Source organism: Callithrix jacchus, chromosome 20 (genome assembly GCF_049354715.1).
Source record: "Callithrix jacchus isolate 240 chromosome 20, calJac240_pri, whole genome shotgun sequence".
Taxonomy (NCBI): Eukaryota; Metazoa; Chordata; class Mammalia; order Primates; family Cebidae; genus Callithrix; species Callithrix jacchus.
This window is the reverse complement of record NC_133521.1, coordinates 41,425,744-41,446,445: the sequence shown is the minus strand read 5'-3', so window position 1 is coordinate 41,446,445 and position 20,702 is coordinate 41,425,744. Positions and strand designations below refer to the sequence as shown.

Here is a 20,702-nt window from a genome sequence, read left to right as displayed (position 1 = left end):
TGTTCATTTATTTTTTGCACTTAAACAGATACTAAGTATGCTTTCTCTGTGTGGAGACCGAGGTCTTTTAAAGAGCTGCTTTTCACAGAAGCTTCACTAATTTAAACTCATGGCTGACATACTCACCTTGTGAGGCTGACATACCAAACCTAACTGAATATCGTTCCATTAACAAAACTAATGTACTATGTGTAAGGCACTGGTGATTAACCTTTAAACTTCAGTTTTGAACAACCCTCATTTTTAACCTTTATTTAAGTGTCATAGTTGTCTCACCTCCTCTTAGCATTTTTTTAAAGCTCTTCTGAGATTAATTGCATGTTGTAACTCCCGTTTTTCCATTCAACACGGTTTTGTTTTACGTGTGCTTATTATGGTACTTTTATAATTGCTTTTTGGTTCAAGCTGGGCCATTCTTTTGACGTGCCTCCTTTCTTAGATCTATACTATGGAAGGTGGCCTGGTGCACTGGCTCACACCTGTAATCCCAGCACGCTGGGAAGCTGAGGCAGGCGGATCACTTGAGATCAGGAGTTCAAGATCAGCCTGGCCAATGTGGCAAAACCCCATCTCTACTAAAAATACAAAAATTAGCTGGGTATGGTAGCCAGCACCTGTAATCCAGCTACTCAGGAGGCTGAGGCAGGAGAATTGCTTGAACCGTGGAGGCGGAGGTTGCAGTGACCTAAGATTGAGCCACTGCACTCCAGCCTGGGCAACAGAGCAAGACTCTGTCTCAAAAAATAATAATAATAAAAGACACTATGGGAGGTGTTGGTGCGTCCATGTGGTCACATGCAATGAGGTGCTTTGTGAGTTTGCCTTGTGTGGGCAGCGATGGAATGAACCTAGCCGGGCCTTGGAGAAACTGGAATGTGTCCTTTGCCTAGGTGCACCTGCGTCAGCTCTGTAGGCCCAGCCCTAGGGCCCAGCAGCTGCTCCCCTGGTTTGCTTTCCCCCCAGGTTGCCTCAGGCTGCTGCTAAGCCCCCCTTCACTTGATGGACAGCGCCACAGCAGGGTCAGCAAAGGGCTCCTCTTCCTTCTAGGGGCCTGGGCTGCCCTACCCCGGGCCCTTCAGTGGCTATTCCAAACCTTTCCAGTTTCCCCAAACCCAGGATTTTGTCTGCGTCACCCTCAGAGGATGACCTTATATTCTCTTTGGTCGAGAAAATAGAGTTAGGGTCCATCAAAACCCCTTAACTTCCATCCTGCATGCAGTCATGGTTCCTCCATTAACACCAGTGTCACTGCTTAACAATCCTTTCTGTTTCAGGAAGAAGCATCCTTCCTTACTCACGGGAATCTACATTTGTCTAAGGCAGAGAGACCTGGGCCCTGGTCCCATTCTCTTCCATCAACTCCAGGAACTTGCTTCCTGCATTCATTTTCTTTTTTCCAATGATTTTTTCTTTTCAGCACATAAAAGTGACAAAAAAAAAAAAAAAAAACCCAAAAAATAAATAGCAAATGGGAACCACTTCAACCAAGGTGAACCTCCACTGACCCTGTGCCCTTGTTGAGCTCCTGCTCACAGGCGAGGTTCTAGAAAGGCAGGAGAAACTTTGCTTGTTCCGCTTCTACTAAAATGTTTCTAGGTGATGTGTGGACAGGCACTGCATAAGTGTGACTCACATGGTAGACATTGATTCATTCCATTTTCATTTCTCTTTGAGTGATCCTGACAGGCAGAGGGTCTCAGCTGAATGTTACTGTGTCTTTGAGACCTCCCTAATCCTTATTTGTCTCCCCTTTTAATACGGAGAGTGTCATACACAGACCTTAAGTAGACATAGTATCTAGCTAAAAGTTAATTATGCTTTTTAAATTTGGTTTTCATTGTATTTATTTTGATTGCTGCTTTAGTGTATCCCACATGATACTGGTTTTTCATTCAGGTAGTATGTGCAGTTTCCTTTTTCTTTCTTTTTTTTGAGACAGGGTCTTACTCTGTCACCCAGGCTGGAGTGCAGTGGCTCAGTCACGGTTCCCTGTAGCCTCAACCTCCCCGGCTCCTGGAACAGGTATGCACCACTATGCCTGGCTGTAATCTTTGTATTTTTTGTAGAGATGGAGTTTTGTCATGTTGTCTAGGCTGGTCTTGAGCTCTTGGGCTCAAAATATCTACCCGCCTTGGCCTCTCCAAATGCTGGGATAGGTATGAGCTACCATGCCCAGCCCATGTACAGGCTTCTTTTAAAATAAATTTAAGCCAAAATAATAAATGTAAAATTATATAGTTTAAAACCAGAGTTGTAGCTGATGGGACAGGTGGCATTTCAGTGTGGCAGAGTTAGTCAAGGTGCTGAGAGGTGAGACAGGGAGATGGCTAAATAGTGACGATATCCTTTTGGGATTAAAGTTTAACAAATTCTGCCTTGAGAGAAGGCAGGGAGCCAAAGGGTAAAGAAACGGGGTGTGCTTTGAAACCACATGGTTATATAATTTGCTAAGGGGAGGCACAGGAACTGTGACTGCATCAGGACAACACTGACTCACTTCTCCCTGGGGATTAAGTCAGAAAAGAGACTGAGGAATGTCTGCAGGTGGGGGGTCCCTGTTTTTCAGGGAACAATCCTTCAGGTCCTAGTAAGTCTCAGGAAGAGGATGCTATCCTGCTGGCATGAGAAGGGGCTGGGGCAGGACAGTTACCAGCCAAGCAAAGGTACGGCTTAGTTACAGACACAGAATGGCAGATTTAATTTAGAAGTACCACCATCCCGGTGCCAGTCCTCTTGGCTTGGATTCCTGTGTAAAAGTCCAGGGTTGCTAGGCTCTCAGGAGCGTGCTCTGGCTAGAAAGAGTGGATATTTTGCCTTGTGTTACCAAAGCACAGAAAGGTCTCTTTGAGGCCTTGTTTATAAACAAACAAACAAACCAAAAACCAGAAAACCAGAAATTGCTTTTCTGGGGAAGAATGGTGTGATCAGTAGTTGTTCTGACACATCTCAAATTCTCTTGCTTTTGAATTAAAGCATTGGTTTCTGTTTCTTATGTTCTTTTGAGGCAAATTTCCAAATCAGTGTCTCCATGACCGGCTGCCAAGGCATCCATTTGCTATTTATTTACCCAAACGAGCAGTTTCCTGGAGACAGACAGCCCAGCGGGGAAGGAAAGTTTTCTATAGAGTAGATTTGCAAGTTTGGGTTTCCTCTGCTCCACCCCGCCATCATTGTCTACCTGCTCAGTCCTCAGCACTTTCATGTATTATTTGTGATGACACAGTTTGTACCTGGTGATAAATGGGGTGGTGCTACCTTAACATACAGCAGGAAAAGTGCCAGGGTGGAGACACGCATACCACCTGGTAGTCATAAGACCTACTGTGAGACAGTTTTAACTGTGTGAGCCTCAGTTTCTTCATCTATAGAATGGAGCTAATGTCTATTTCAATATCCCATGAATCACATAAATTACGTATATGATGTATAATTATGTATTACACATAAATTACATATATAATTACAAGGTAATGTGTATATACACATCTATATAGATATCTAAAGTATCCAGCTCATAGGAAGCACTTATTAACATTCCCTTCCCTCTGTGTTTTTTGAGACAGAGTCTCGCTCTGCTCTGTCACCCAGGCTGGAGTGCAGTGGCACTATCTTGGTTTACTGCAACCTCCGCCTCCTGGGTTCAAGCAGTTCTCCTGCTTCAGCCTCCTGAGTGGCTGGGATTACAGGTGCCCATCACCATACCTGGCTAATTTTTGTATTTTTGGTAGAGATGAGGTTTCACCATGTTGGCCAGGCTGGTCTTGAACTCCTGACCTCAGGTGATCAGCCCGCCTCTGCCTCCCCAACTGGTGGGATTACAAGCATGAGCTACCGCACCTGGCCCCTCCTTTAAAAAAAAAAAAATGATCTCACTAAATAACCTTCCTGCCATCTGTTTTTATCTATCGCTCTATCTCTCCATCCATCCATCCGTCTATCATTTACATATCTGTTTTTATCTATTGCTCTATCTCTCCATCCATCCATCCGTCTATCATTTACACATCTGTTTTTATCTATCGCTCTATCTCTCCATCCATCCATCCGTCTATCATTTACACATCTGTTTTTATCTATCGCTCTATCTCTCCATCCATCCATCCGTCTATCATTTACACATCTGTTTTTATCTATCGCTCTATCTCTCCATCCATCCATCCGTCTATCATTTACACATCTGTTTTTATCTATCGCTCTATCTCTCCATCCATCCATCCATCCGTCTATCATTTACATATCTGTTTTTATCTATCTCTCCATCCATCCATCCATCCATCCGTCTATCATTTACATATCTGTTTTTATCTATCTCTCCATCCATCCATCCATCCATCCATCCATCCATCCGTCTATCATTTACACATCTGTTTTTATCTATCGCTCTATCTCTCCATCCATCCATCCATCCGTCTATCATTTACATATCTGTTTTTCCAAATTGGAATGATTGACTGTTATGAAAGAAGAGAGCCAGTTAGTAAGCGGGAAGCACTTGGTTTTAGTCTTGGTTTTTAAACATCATAGACTAACCTGCTGTGGAGTCCTGATAAGTAAGCAACAATGAGGAGGGGGGCCCAGGGAGGGGAGCACAACTGTTCCAAGAGACAGCTAATCACAAACGAGCCGCTGGCACGACTACCTCTCTCCGAGTGTAGCGTCTTCCAGCGTGACCCTGTAAAACTTCCGTCTAGCCCCTGCCTCTTTCCAGACAGCCCCTTCTCTGCTGTGCTGCTCGTTGCAAGGAAGCAACGTACTTTCTCTTGAATAATCTGCCTTTCTTTACCTACAACTGTCTTGGCAAATAGATAAATTCTTTTTTTTTTTTTTTTTTTTTTGAGACGGAGTCTCACTCTGTCATCCAGGCTGGAGTATAGTGGCGCGATCACGGCTCACTGCAATCTCTGCCTCTCGGGTTCAAGCCATTCTCCAGTCTTAACTTCCCGAGTAGCTGGGATTACAGGCATGTGCCACCACGCCCAGCTAATTTTTGTATTATTAGTGGAGTCAGGCTTTCACCATGTTGGCCAGGCTGGTCACAAACTCCCAACCTCTGGTGATCTGCCCACCTTAGCCTCCCAAAGTGCTGGGATTACAGGCATGAGCCACAGCGCCTGGCCGGTAAATTCTTTTACCACCCACAACACCGGCCCCAGCCAGTTGCACCCATGACACAGCACCATTGGAAAAATGGTCCCTTTGCTCTGTCACAATGTTTAGACTAGTCTGTACTAAAGATGGTCTAAGACTAAACACACAACTTAAAAATCCCAGATAAGCTTTATTTGAATATTTCACAAACAAGTTACACATTTCTTTGCAACTACATAGTAAAGCAAAGTTTAGTTTACAGGTCAGAAACTGTAAGCGGTTCAGCAATGAGGGTCCAAAGGAGGGACATCTGCCATAGAGTGAATATCTGAACATGATTAACTTTTAATCTCTTTTGAGTGTTTATTTAAAAAAAAAGCATTTACACTTTCTTTAAATGTGTATCTGGGGGGATAGAATTTCATCATCAGGACGGTGTTGACATGTGCATTGACAACACAGATTTTTAAAATGTAGACTTATTTTTAACTCTTACTAGTCTGAATTCACGTACACGTTAGGTATAGAATGGCTTTATTACTCTCTAAAGAAAAAGCTTTTTAAAAAGTAGCAGAAAATAGCTTCCAACTTCTTTTCATAGTGATTCTATAAACCTCTTTCTCCAACTCTTCATAACTTCAGAGTGAAAACCTCCCTAGTCCTACTCTAACCAAAGCATTTCACCATCTCCCTAGTGACCAGCCGGCACGTGGAAAGTCAAATAGAGTGGTTCAGAGGCTGATCCAGCTCAGCAACCCTCCAACGGCAGATGTGATGACAGCAACGTAGCATGAGACAGACGAAGTTTTTCTGCTTAATTTGCTGAGTATCTAAATTATTTCTGCTCAAATTATAGACTAACTCTTTAAATTATGTAATTGAAGTTCTTATCCAAAACCCTCATCCACACGTCCATTCCCACCAGTTTTCACCGTGTCTCTCTATCATGTATATGCTTTCCTATGGACTCAGTCACCACTGCAGAATGTTTTCAGTAGTGGGCTAACCTGTTAGCAATAGGAAATATAGTCAGGGTAACACACTGGATGTAGTAAAATAATTGTTAATTGAATTAGATGAACAATTTAGAAAACATTTTATCATTAGATGACTATGAAACGTATCAATTCTCAACACTTAAGGAGAGAAGAGGCGAGTCTTTATGAAAGATGTAGCAGGATTAGTAGATTATTCATTTTAGTATTTGGTAAATGGAAAAGGTAGGTGGCTTTTTGAGTGCTTGGGGTTCTTGTTGGTGTGATTTACCCTGTTGATTCATGTTTAAGGCAGCTACGCATAAATAGATTAATGTGCTAGCTTTATAAAGTCAGAAACTACTTAGAGAGCCTTTAGAATTTGCCTGTTTGCATAATTCATAACTAAGCACAGTGCAAGCCCTTCGAGATCCCACCCCACTTTCTCCCCATTTTCTCTCCCCTCAGTTGGTTTGGTAGGGAGTGGGTACTCTGGAGTTCATAAATTTCCTTTTTTTTTTTCTGATGAAGTCTCACTCTGCTGCCCAGGCTATAGTACAATGGCTCACTGTGACCTCTGCCTCCTGGGTTCAAGCAATTCTTCTGCCTCAGCCCCCTGAGTAGCTGGGATTACAGCTGCCCATCACCACGCACAGCTAATTTGTATTTTTTAGTAGAGATGGCGTTTCACCATTTTGGCCAGGCTGGTTTTGAACTCCTGACCTCAAGTGATCCACCTGCCTCTCCCTCCCAAAGGGCTAGGATTACAGGCATGAGCCACCATGCCAGGCTACTTTTGATTAATTGAGATGTCAAATTAATCTAGGAGAAGCCCCTCATGTACCTGCTAACAAGCCATGGAAGGGAAGAGACAAATAATGATGTTATCTTGTACAGGAAAAATTTCTAGGGTCTCAATATTAATTTAGAACGATGTTAACTTTTTTTTAACAGAAAGCTTTTAGAATGAAGAAATATAGCAGGAACTTAAAAGTCGGTAACAGAAGGTACTGTTGGTACGAGGTACCTAATAGTGGCACCTCATAATAAAAGGTACTGTTGCTTAACAGTAAGTTGGTCTAGCTGCCATCATCATGCTAATGGAGGCTTGGAACTAGGGTCCTCTGGTCTGCAGTAGGCAGTTTGTCTGGTTTTGCTGCTGAGTTGAGAGTGGCTTTGTGATGTCATGGGAAGAACATGAACCCTGGAGCCAGATAGCCTGGGTTTTGGTTCTGGAGGCCACTTACCTTGGGCAAGCCATTCAGCCTTTTTTTTTTTTTTTTTTTTTTTGAGACTGAGTCTTGCTCTGTTGCCAGGCTGGAGTGCAGTGGCATGATCTTGGCTCACTGCAACCTCTGCTTCCCAGGTTCAAGTGATTCTCCGGCATCAGCCTCCTGAGTAGCTGGGAGTACAGGCACATGCCACCACACCCAGCGAATTTTTGTATTTTTAGTAGAGACGGGGTTTCACCATGTTCTCTAGGATGGTCTTGATCTCTTGACTTCTTGATTCAACCGCCTCGGCTTCCAAAAGTGTTGGGATTACAGGCGTGAGCCACCACACCCAGCCTCAGCCTTCTTTGTCTGTAAGTTGGAGATAGTAGTTCTTGCCTAATATGCTACTGTAGGGATTAATGAGTTACTATCTATAAGGATTTTATACAGTGTGGGCACATAATAAGCAGTCAATAAATATAAACTGTTATTACAATTATTATTATTATTATTTTTTTTGAGACGGAGTTTCGCTCTTGTTACCCAGGCTGGAGTGCAATGGCGCGATCTCGGCTCACCACAACCTCCACCTCCTGGGTTCAAGCAATTCTTCTGCCTCAGCCTCCTGAGTAGCTGGGATTACAGGCACGCGCCACCACGCCCAGCTAATTTTTTGTATTTTCAGTAGAGACAGGGTTTCACCATGTTGACCAGGATGGTCTCAATCTCTTGACCTCGTGATCCACCCGCCTCAGCCTCCCAAAGTGCTGGGATTACAGGCGTGAGCCACCGTGCCCGGGCCTATTGAAATTATTAATTACCTTTTTGGTACCATGTTCATAAAGCCCCCCAGGAAAATTGTAGCCTCCTTTCCTCAGAATCATCTGGAGCACTTGTGCCTGCGTGCAACTGCACCAAACCCAGGATCAAACATAGACTTGTTAATAATTTTTCAGTTGTCGTATTGTAAGATCAAGACCCAATGTATTTAGTTTGGCTGATAATGCCATCTGAGCCACTCTGTGAGTATGATGGTAGACGGCCGTTACATTTGTCAGACTGTTTAAAATGACATTCTGGAACTCTGGGATAAGCTATCAAAATTTCTAATGATCTTCTTTTAGAGCCAAAGCCTGATTTGCTACCTACCATGAAACCTGGCTGGATTTATTTCGTTATGATGCGTAGAGTTGCTCGTGTCAGTGAAGAGGCGTAGCAGGTATATCTGCCCCAAGTGATGCTCATTTGGAGAGACTGGCAGTACTGAAGGTGAAATTAGAAAATATGTGCATATTCTTATTAAAACGAATTATCCAAAATAATTAATTTATCATACGTAAAATGCAGGAGAAAATGTGATTTTTAATCAACTAAGGTGGTTGAGTATTAATAAAAAGAGGTGAAGGTGTGACTGCTTGTTCAATGGAAATAAAACCCTCAGATCTGTAATTGGGAAAAGCAATTTCTGGTTCTTACTTGACTTCATTTTTTTAATAACCTGGACTCAGATAAAATGCATAGGTAATAATGAAATAACATTTTGATTCTACTATGGTTTTCAATAAACGATGTAATATATTCCAGCAGGTTAACAAAACATCGTATGATTCAGGAAATGCTACCGCTTTGGCCTATAAGAATTCGTTTCTTTTTCTTCTTTTTTTTTTGGAAAGTATTAGAACAACATGGCAGAAATATCCCAGTCTTGATTAGAACTTTGGGGACAGAGAATATGTTTAAATAAGGGAAAGTTGAGGCATATTCTACTTATGAATGAAGTATACACTTTACTCCTATTTTTTCTGGATTTTCAGCAAAGGTAAGCTTCTGGTTTGGTTTGCAGAGTGCAGGAGAGCCTACAGGCTGGAGAGAAAAGGAGGAGTCTTGTATTTGTTTCTTTCAGCAAAAGGTCGCTCAGCTCCTGTATTTCTCCCTGTAGGTGGCTGAAGTTTACATTGAAGGGTGATTTCCTGATTGCCGATTAGCATATGCGTCAGGCTACCAGCCACCTAACTGGCTGAGGATGCTCTTGGTTTGTTCAAGGGTGAACATTCTCCCCCTGCCTTGCAGCAAGAAGGGAGCGAGGTGCACCAGGGAGGCACGTGGCAGTGCCCTATAAAGCCAGTAGAAGAAATCTTGTAAAGTGTGAATGCACAGGCTTAGATTCTCCTGCCCTTGAGTCGGGGGCATGTGCTTGCAGAGAATGACCCTGTCAAGTTCAAGGAATGGCATCTCCTGATCCAGCAACAGGACTTGTTCCAGAGAAGAATCCCCAGGTCTTGGGGACTGTTGACAGATGGCGGTGACTATGCTTGGTGTGGTCACTGAACTGAGAATGGTCCCTCTCATCTTTGAGTATGCAATTACCTTTCTGGCTGATTGTGACACCCTCAAATCGTAAGGTGGATGAGTCCACTGCCCATGCTGAGAGCTGGTACTTCTGCCTTTATAGACTCACTCACCTACCAGAGATGTAGGGGGGACCCCAAACGGTCAGTCAAACATGTTAACTTGCGCTAAGACAAGACCCAGCATCAGCGACACTAGACACAACATAGAAATCAGAGAAAAGTTACTGTCCAGCAGTTTTAACCACCAATACCCATTTATTTTAATGGAAAAAAATTCTGCATTCTATATGTTCCAAAAAGATTTACTATTGAAACAAACACAATATATGGAAACTCTATCTGTATAATTTCACTACAACAAAGACAACATATGACTTCTACTTCCTACAGAAGGCTAACTGAAAAGCACAGTGCAAACATAGATTGCATAAGAAAGCATGTGTGTGTGCGTGTGCGGTTAAAACCTTTAGTAAGCAACTGCATTAGAATATGCTAAGACACTTACCTTACCCTAGTTCGTGGCGAGCTCTAATAAAAAGCCACAGGCTGTCACTAGTTTTTGTTTGATAGAAAAATTTGGTGTGAGCTTTGATGATTCATTTACGGTTTATCAACAAGAAGGTAATCTTAGAAACAAGCACTAACTTTCCGCTTTTACATGCTCACAGAATACAAATCAGTTACTTTTCATACATAATGAACGTCTTTTATTTTCAGGTTTGCAAACAACGGTAGTCAATTCACACAAAAGGGTACTTTTAAAACTACCTGCATTTACTCTATTTGATGCCTGTATATATGAAACAGAGTGAATGTGCATAAATGTATGTCTGTACATGTGGGTATATATGTGTATACAAGATGGTACCTGTAGACCTCTTTGTATGCATGTGTGACCTCCATGATGACATTTACAGTTGTATGTTTACTCAGGAGGGAGAGATTCTCTACCATGATCTGTGTCCCCATAAGAATCAGCGTGACTGTGGATTTGGGACACATACAAATGCAGGTGGATGCCCACGAAAGAAAACGTCAGCCCTTTTCTTGGCATTTGGTGGTGAAACTACCTGCTCTGCTCCTCACCACCTTGGCTCAGGATCATGGCATTGGATGGCAGTGAAAATTGGTTGTAGTCCTCGAACTCAATAAAGAGAAAGGACTTCTTTCTCTGCTCTCCCTCTCTGTGGACCTGCCTGGCTGGCCGTGGCAGCATTCAGACTGAACGGGACAGCGGAGAAGTAGCTTCAGAGCAAAAGTGACAGCTCTGTGGTTTGTCCTCCGGCTGCCCTTGATGCGGAGACCCTGGAGGGTTCAGTTGTCTTAGTTTCCACCCCGCCTTGCTTAACCTGGCAAGGAAGAACAGCATCAAAACGAGGCTTCTCCGGGATAGTCTCCCTCTATAAATACCGTGTATATATACATACAGATACTCATACATATACCAATACTAACCCACAGACAAAGCTGGGTGCCTGGAGCACTGGCTAGTGACATGTTAACACACCAGAAAAAGTAGTCATTGTTCCTGCTCCCAGAAGATCAAGTCATATGTCATGATCTTTAAACATTCAGGGAAAATTCAGAAGATTCCGTTAATTAAAGGAGGGAGGAAGGTGCTGTCAAAATGATGAAGTACAGACTAAGTGAAACGGCAAAGAAATGAAAATCTGGAACAATTGAGGCCTAGTTGTGAAGTTCGATAGCTGTAAACCGCAGTCTTCAGATTTGGATAGATTTTTTTTTTCTTTTTCCTGTTGCTATGGAAACTTGGAAGTCAAGCTTCAGACGTCAGGCGTTCTCACAGACCTGAACAGAGAGGGTTCAGAGTTAAGTCGGGAATATCACCACTCAATTCAAACATTTTATCTAAAAACCAGGTAAATGACAGGTAAGCTATATATAATAAACACATGTTTAAACATCACACGATTTTGTTTTTTTTTTTTTTCCTTCAGGATCACACTGGAAGACAGAATGAATGCTGATATCATAAAAAGTTGGACTTCTCTGAAAATGCGTACGGTGACTTCAGATGCCAAGCATTGCTCCGACTTAGCTTGGTTGCTGTTACCACTGTTACCATTGACGCTATGTCCTTCTTGTCTCTTAGCACAGAGCTTGGCTATTTCATGAGCAAGCTGTCTATGTATTGTAGAGATTGGTGATTATTCCATGTATGTATTGACTTCTATGACTATATCTGGGATGACTAAATACATATATAAAATGTATATATTGACTTAAGGATCACAAGTTACAAAGCGAGATACCTATTGATGGTTCTTCAAACGTGGTATCCTTTTATTTTATTTCTGAGACACGGTTTCACTCTATTGCCCAGGCTGGAGTGTAGTGGCATAGTCTTGGTTCACTCAACCCCTGCGTCCTGGGCTCAAGTGATCCTCCCACCTTAGTCTCCAGAGTAGCTGGGGCTACAGGCATGCACCACCATGCCTGGTTAATTTTTGCATTTGTTGTAGAGACGGGGTTTTGCCATGTTGCCCAGGCTGGTCTTGAACTCCTGGCCTCAAGTGATCGTCCCACCTTGGCCTCCCAAAGCGCTGTGGTTACAGGCTCACCTGTGAGCCACTGCACCTGGCCCAAACATGGTATAATAATTTCCTGTTGCTGCTGTAGCAAATGGCCAGAAACTTCAAACAACACAAATCTATTCTTTTACAGTTCTGGAGGTCAGAAGACTGAGATGAGGCTTATGGGGCTAAAATCACTGTTGGCCAGGCTGTGCTCCTGGAGGCTCTAGGAAAGCATCTGTTCCCTTGCCTTTCCTGGCCTCTAAGGGCTTCCTGCATCCCTTGGCTCATGGCCCCTTCCTAAATCTTCAGAGGCAATACTGCGGCATCTTCTCTTTCCACCTCTGGCCTCCCTTTGTTTCTGTCACCGCATGGTCTTCTAACTGACTCTTCCTTTGTCTTTTAAGGACTTAGTGATTATGTCAGGCACACCTGGCTAATCCAGGATATTCTCCCCATCTCAAAAAAATTCTTCACTTAATCCCATCTGCGAAGCCTCCCTGTTTTTTTTTTCTAGACAGAGTCTCACTGTGTTGCTCAGGCTGAAGTGCAGTGGCACGATCTTGGCTCACTGCAACCTCTGCCTCCCAGGTTTGAGCAATTCTCCTGCCTCAGCCTCCCGAGTATCTGAGATTACAGGCGCCTGCCCAAAGTCTCTTTTGTCGTAAAAGGTAACATGTTCATAGGATCCACAGATTATGACTAGGAGTACATCTTTGGGGGCCATTACTCAGCCAACCACGAAAGTAACATTGTGTTCCCAGAGGAAAAAAGGCATCTTGTGGCCTAGTGTGTTACAGTCTTTGAGAACATGTCGCTCACATAGAAAACTTCACAGAAAGAGACGTCAGCATAGCATGCATTTACGAGGCTGTCTTCCCAGCACCTGCTCGTGGCTCCTCCTTATGGCCAGCTGCGGGGCTGGGTCCAACATGGAGCCTGTCACTCTGCTCAACTCAGCAATGTCGGTAGGGAGGGGCTCTGGCTCTAGGAAGACCAGATCCAGTTTCAAAATGAGTCATGTTTTTGCCTGCATTTTCCTTTTTTTTTGCCACCTTACTTCTTATAAGCACTTTCTGTCTGGGTAATTCCAGCAGAGGAGTGAATTCCAGCCCAGGACTTAGAGTTCATGAAACTGAGTTAACTATCGTGTCTACAGGAATAACTGCCAAAGTCCTTCCTCACTCTCACGCTCCTGTACAGTCTTGCTCCATCAAAAGAAGGAGAAAAAAGACACATTAATCAGTCTACAAGGGCTGTGTACTCATTCATCTGACCTTTGTTCTCACTCCTACTGATAACCCAGTCCTGCCTCCATCCAGAAGTGCCCACGGAAGACAGGCTGCCTTCTGCTCAGAACTTCAGACGTCTTGAGGCACTCTTTTCATTTTTACAATGATTAGGTCTCCTTTATGACCACGCTGCAAGACAGCTGTAAAATATGAACTATTTTTACAGAAGCCTATTAGGAAGAATGTTCTTAAGATGTTATTTTAGGTCGAATACATATTCCTCTTAGTTTTTTTTTTTTTTTAAATGGTCAAAAGGCATTTATATTGTCAGGCTGGTAGAATGTCTCCACTTTCTGTGTCTAATTTTGGTTAGAGAGCAGAGTGGGGTTTCTCAGCCTCTGCACTGTTGACATTTGGGGTTGGATGCTTCTTTGCGGGGGGTGCTGTCTTGTACATGGGAGGATGTTTAGCAGTACCCTTAATCTCGATCCCCTAGATGCCACAAGTGGTGTCCTGCCAGGCATAATCATCAAAGTGTCTCTAGACATTTCAACTGTCTCCTGGGAGGCAAATTAGTTAAAAACAGAAAAAAAAAAAAAAAAAAAAACCCAGCTTTGGCTGCATAAAATCCATGAAATAGGCTCCCATGTCTTGTTTTCAAATTAGAGTCTCACATTCCTGTTTTAAGTCAATTTAGATGATAACGTAAGTGATTCCTCCCAGGGCTATTGAGACGGTTACTCAAGGAAATTTCTATAATTTACGTAAAGCCCTTAGCTTGCATGTGGAAGGTACATGGAAAACCCTCAAGGGTCAACTGTCATTGTCCATAATGTCACGTCACTTTCAGTGACCACAGTTCATCTGCAAAGCGTGACTGCGGCCATCTGCGGGTGAGGACAGCCCACCCTGCCTGGGTTTGATGCCTTTTCAGGCCCTGTCTCTGCCCATAATACATTTGACAATAGAAAGGAACAAAATGCTGATACACTTTAGGAAATTCTAGAAAAGACAAAACCGTTATTAGAGAAAGCAGATCAATGAGAGCCCGGACTGGGGAAAGGGGAGCAAAAGCCAAGGAAAATGTATTTTGATTAGTATGTGGTATACAAATCTGTACAGTTACCAAAATGCATCAAACTGTACACTTGCAATGGGTGTGTTTTATTGTATGCAAACAATACACTAAAAATAAAATTTAAAAGTGTTTAGTGGCTGTCTTTTGATCATCTTGGCCCCTATTTTTTTAAGGAATACATGTCTTATTTTATTTTATTTTTGAGATGGAGTCTCACTCTGCCCCCCAGGCTGTAGCACAGTGGCATGATCTCAGCTCACTGCAACGTCTGCCTCCCAAGTTCATTCGATTCTCCTGCCTCAGTCTCCCGAGTAGCTGGGAATACAGGTGTGTGCCACCATGCCTGGCTAGGCTGGTCTCAAACTCCTGACCTCAGGTGATCGGCCTGCCTAGGCTTCCCAAAGTGCTGGGATTACAGCCTTGAGCCTCTGTGCCTGGCCCACATTTTATTTAATGTTAATTTTTAGCTGACATCGGGTGGGGCTTTTTTTTTAGAGATTGGGGTCTCACTATGTTGCCCAGGCTGGTCTCAAACTCCTGGCCTCAAGCAATCCTCCTGCCTCAGTCTCCCAAAGTGCCGAGATGATAGGCACAAGCCACTGTGCCCAGCCCACTCACCTCTTTAAACTTCTTTACTGCGTCTGAGTTTGTCTACCTCCCACCCCTGTATAGAGACATTTAATTTCAGTAAACATAAATCATGACATTTGGCAGGCATCTCTAACAGTGAAATGAACAATATCAGAAAATCTTATGCCTTTTATTCAGGACCAGACCAAGTGTGTTTTTGAAGGTAAGTGCTAACACCTGTTTTTAACTGTTTTTTTTCTTTCTGGGGCTGAAACTACCTGTATTTGTGGTGCAAAACACTGGAGTGTCAACTGAATATCCTTCCAGCTACCCAGGGAGATCCAGAGTTTCATTTTGAGAATGATTTCGACTTTACATACAGGCCCCGACTTAAAGTGGGATATGATCATGTGATGCTAGATACAGTGACTCCCCTTTGAGGGGAGCATAAAGCACATTCGGTATCTCACACCGAGCGTGCCTGGATCTGTCTTTTACCAGTGATACTAACTGTGAAGCAATTCTTTAGGGGTTATCGGGCAATTCTGTCTTACGTTAACTTGATCCAAGAGCTCAGCTGAGAGATGAGAAGTGGGAAATCCTTGGGAACCTGCTCATGATTGACATCTGTAGGTCAGGAGTCTCAAGGTGAGGACCGCAAGAAAATTCCTTGTTGGTAAGAAAAAAATACTGCCAAATCTGTTTTTTAAAAAAATCTAAATAAAATTCAACGGTTACTAATACTTAATATGTAGAGTGGTGGTAGCGGAATGTGGGTTATTATAAAAATATTGCATAAAAATAAAAACACCGGGCTTTGTGCTGGAGGTTCCTGTCACCTGGGATGTTGATGCTATAGCTTGGATGGGCCTGGAATCTGTGTTTTAACAAGCAGGGGCACAGGGGCTCTGGTCTTCGTCTAAAACACTCATTTCCAGTCTAGAGGAGCTGACCTGTAAGCAGTGTCCTGCAGTGCCTTGGTTCCTCAAAGAGATGTCACTGAATCAGGCTTTGACGTCCTGAAACTGGATTTACAGAGGGCAATGTGTGATGTGACCCCACAAATGTCTTTCTGTGTACACACGTGTGCGTGCACACACACAACATACATGTACATGTGCATATGCATTCCCACATGCACACACAAAGAATTTTAATCTTTGCAGTCATGTAGAAAGTACTGCCCTCCAGTTTATCCAAACTCTGTTATACTTGAGTTCCAATTGCTCCTGGATCTCTGCGAGTATTGTTTCTTGCTCTGTCGCTCAGGCTGGAGTGCAGTGGTGCGATCTTGGCTCACTGTAATCTCTGCCTCTCAGATTCAAGCGTTTCTCCTGCCTCAGCCTCCCGAGTAGCTGGAATTACAGGTGCCCACCACCAGGCCTGGCTAATTTTTGTATGTCTAGTGGAGATGGGATTTTGTCATGTTGGTCAGGTTGGTCTTGAACTCCTGACCTCAAGTGATCCTCCTGCCTCGGCCTCCCAAAGTGCTGGGATTACAGGCATGAGTCACCACACCCGGCTGCAAACGTTATTTCCAGAGCAATGACTTCTAAGTGCTGGTCCTTGGGAAGAGCTGAACTTGTGGTCTAACACTCACTCCCAGAGCTGGTGGAAATGGAGATCTCTTACTGTAGACGAGTTGGTCATGGTTAATAATTCAAATGCGTCCGCTGATAGAGGAGTCCATTGCACCATCCTGTGGTCAGAATGAATGAAGCAGAGTAGGGTGCAGCCAAGGAAGGCTGTGGGCTGATTCTAACATGAAGTCCATGTTGGTATAGCTCCCAGGCAAAGAATGGTTTTCACTTCTTTTTTTTTTTTTTTTTTTTTGAGACCGAGTCTTGCTCTGTTGCCCAGGCTGGAGTGCAGTGGCATGATCTTGGCTCACTGCAACTTCTGCCTCCCAGGCTCAAGTGATTCTCCTGCCTCAGCCTCCCAAGTAGCTGGGACTACAGGTGCGTGCCACTACGCCTGGCTAATTTTTTTTGCATTTTTAGTAGAGATGGGGTTTCATCATTTTAGCCAGGATGGTCTCGATCTCCTAACCTTGTGATCTGTCCACCTCGGCCTCCCAAAGTGCTGAGATTATATGCGTGAGCGTTTTCACACTTTTAAAGGGTAGTACAAAAGACAGAAACAAAAAACAATAAAGATGAATATGTGATAGAGACTAATATGGCCCAGAAAGCCATCTGGCCCTTTACAGAAAAAGTATGCAGAGCCCTGAATCAGAGTGACAAAGACGGACCCTGCAAGTGTAATACCGAGAGGAAGAAGAGTAAGTTGCAGAATGGTATGCCAAATATAATATGAATTATACAAGGCTCAACAAACTGCACAAAATAGAACTGTATGTGTGGTATGTGTGTAGTAAAAGTATAAAACACATGAATAGCTAATCCATGGCAGCTATTATTTCTGAGGAGAGAGAACAGAAAATAAAACTGGGCAGAGAAACATAGGCGATTTGACCTTTGCCTGTAATATTTTACTTTTTGAAGAAAGAGAAAGGAAGGAGCTGGGCATGGTGGCTCATGCCTGTAATCCTAGCATTTTGGGAGGCTGAGGCAGTCAAATCACCTGAAGTCAGGGGTTTAAGACCAGCTTGGCCAACATGGTGAAAACTCATCTCTACTAAAAATGCAAAAATGAGCTGGGCACGGTGGTGCATCCTAGCTACTTGGGAGGCTGACACAAGAGAATTGCATGAACCCAGGAGGCAGAGGTTGTGGTGACCTGAGACTGTACCACTGCACTTCAGCCTTCTGTCACACACACATACACAAAAGACAACGAAGGAAGAAAAAAAGAACAAAAGAAAACAGAAAGAAGCATGTACTTCCTTTCATTCATCTGTCTCTCCATGTATCCGTTCAGTCCTGTTCCCCATCTCCAAGTTGTGATACAGATCACAGATGAATGTTTCTAGGGTACTGAGCCCAGGAATTCATATTTTAAAAATGTTTCCTAAGTGGTTCTGATGTGCAACAGCATTTCAGAACCACGACTGCAATCAACATGTTGCTCTTATCACACAGTGGCGATGGTATACAGCAAGCCAAGAAGCTCACGCCAAATTCATGTCAGTTAACTCCATCCCCAACTCTTCCTAGTTGGTTTCTCTTCCGTGTGAAGTTGAATGTGCTGTCTTGTCCAAGTTTTAATTCTGTAAGCTTCTGAAACACTTTTTGGAAAACTGGTGCTATAGAAATTCTCACATTGGATGTGTTCTATCATCTCACTCTACTTTCTTCCCTGGAGGAGGGATGGTGCCAGGTTTTCTGGCACCATCAGTAGCAAATATCTTCACATTCATATTCTTTTTTTTTTGATATGGAGTCTCGTTCTGTTGCCAGGCTGGAGTGCAGGGCCATGATCTTGGTTTACTGCAACTTCTGCTTCCCAGGTTCAAGTGATTCTCCTTCCTGATTAGCTGAGTCTACAGGAGCGCACCACCATGCCCAACTAATTTTGTATTTTTACAAAATTTCACTATGTTGGCCAGGATGGTCTCAATCTCTTGACCTTGTGATCTGCCCGCCTCAACCTCCCAAAATGCTGGGATTACAGGCATGAGCCATCACACCCATACTTAAAAATTTTTTTGAGACTCATATTCTTAAGTTTACCCTCCTCCTTGTTTCCTATTGAGTTTTGAACTGAAGGAACGAGCATGTGTTTAGGGTGTGGACCAGATAAGAGGATACTGTTAAACACCCAAGAGCCTGTACCTAAACACTGGAGTCACTCACCGGGATGGTCCTGCTTTCCCAGTGTCTTCGGACCACCGGGTGAGGCTCTAAAATGGACAAGTGTCGGGGCCAGGTGCGGTGGCTCACACCAGTACTTTGAGAGGCCAACGCGGGCACAGTGGCTCATGCCTATAATCCCAGTACTTTGGGAGGTCAAGGTGGGCAGATCACGAGGTCAAGAGATCGAGACCATCCTGGTCAACATGGTGAAACCCTGTCTCTACCAAAAATATAAAAATTAGCTGGGCATGGTGGCATGTGCCTGTAGTCCCAGCTACTTGGAGGCTGAGGCAGGAGAACTGCTGGAACCCAGGAGGTGGAGGTTGCGGTGAGCCAAGATCCCATCATTGCATTCCAGCCTGGGCAAGTAGAGCAAAACTCCATCTCAAAAAAAAAAAAAAAAAGGACAAACATCTGAGCTGCCTTTCCATTCATAGGGTAGGGCCCAGGTATGGGTAGCTATGTTTGAAAATTCCCCAGGTGCTTCTATTGTACAGCCAGAGTTGAGATCCACCATCATCTCCCCAGCTGATACTATGTAAGAATGACTTGCAGGTTACTAGCGATGACTCAGCAGACCAGGCCCCAGACAGTACATGCTCACGAAGGGAATATTCCTACACTCTAGAAATCTAGGTCTAGGCTATCTGTCAGCACAGCAAGGGGCAAACAAGCATAATGTGTTGCATAAATTCATGGTATTGTGCTATGGTCTGAATGTTTGTGCCCTCCAAAATTCATGTGCTGAAACCTAATCCCCAAGGTGATGGTATTAGGAGGGTGGGCCTTTGGGAAATTAGAAGGTCAGGAAGTCAGAGTCCTCATGGATGGGATGGGATCAGTGCCCATATAAAAGTGGCATCCAAGAGCTGCCTTGCCTTTCCCATCATGTGAAGATGCAGGGAGAAAGCGTCATGTATGAGCCAGAAAGTGGGCTTTCACTAGACAATGAATCAGCCAGAAGCTTGTTCTTGGACTTCCCGGCCTCCAGAACCATAAGCAGTACATTTCTGTTATTTATGAGCCACTTGGTTTATGGTATTTTGTTATAGTAGCCCGAACAGACTAAAACAGTATCCGGTCTCCTCTGGACCACCCCTGCTCAAAGTACAGCCTGATTGCCAACTGTTTGCCCTTTGACCAGGTTTCCTAATTTATTCTTAGACCCTGGCCCCATCTCTATCCCTTCATCTGGAATTGTCTCTACTTTGCAGAAAAGACTCAGAAGAAGCCTCTGAGGGGCAGCCTCCTGATTCCTATTTTCTCTCTCTGATTCTCATGCTCATCAGATGAGATGAAGTTAGAAAGCCAGTGAGATAATCGAGGTAAGTGAACATAAGCACCTAAGACAGTTGGGTGGAGGCAGGGATGGATGGAAGTGTTGGACCATAGACTCTGTTGGGCTTTGCAGTGGGAAGACTGGGGAGGAGACATGGGGATGACTGTGGTGATGATGGCAGTGGTACGGTCATCAGAGACAAGTCAGGCAAAGGGGCAGGTCACAGGGCGAAGACAATATGTTCACTATCAGAACCACTCTGAAGGGCCAGTGAGATGCTGTAATGGCTTCTCCTTTCTTTCTTTTTTTTTTTTGATATGATTTCTCACTCTGTCACCCAGGCTGGAGTGCAGAGACATGATCTTGGCTCACTGAAACCTCCACCTCCCAGTGATTCTGAAGTGATTCTGCTGCCTTGGACTCCCGAGTAGCTGGGGCTACAAGCACATGCCACCACGCCTGGCTAACTTTTGTATTTTTAATAGACATGGGGTTTCAACATGTTGGCCAGGCTGGTCTTGAACTTCTGACCTCAAATGATCTACCCGCCTTGGCCTCCAAAGTGTTGGGGTTACAGGCGTGAGCCACCGCACCCAGCCCTTCCTTTTCCTTCTACCCACAGGACTC

At 43.8% G+C, this 20,702-nt stretch overlaps 1 protein-coding gene and 1 long non-coding RNA gene across 4 annotated transcripts in view; one reads left to right on the top strand and one right to left on the bottom strand.

Annotated features, from left to right (window-relative positions):
- The first annotated feature begins 4,050 nt into the window (after positions 1-4,050).
- Positions 4,051-10,277, top strand: LOC118149779 (uncharacterized). Its single transcript, XR_004737502.3, has 2 exons — positions 4,051-7,647; positions 8,401-10,277. It is a non-coding gene; the product is annotated as an uncharacterized LOC118149779 (long non-coding RNA).
- CDH13 (cadherin 13) overlaps positions 9,863-20,702 on the bottom strand; it is a 1,362,211-nt gene continuing 1,351,371 nt past the window's right edge. For all 3 annotated transcript variants that reach the window (XM_078357844.1, XM_078357843.1, XM_008986283.5), the window contains one exon: positions 9,863-11,436. Coding sequence is in view for 1 of the 3 variants with exons in the window: in XM_008986283.5 (XP_008984531.3) it covers positions 11,429-11,436 (8 nt within the window). In the remaining 2 variants the exon portion in view is untranslated. The remainder of the gene's footprint in view (positions 11,437-20,702) is intronic.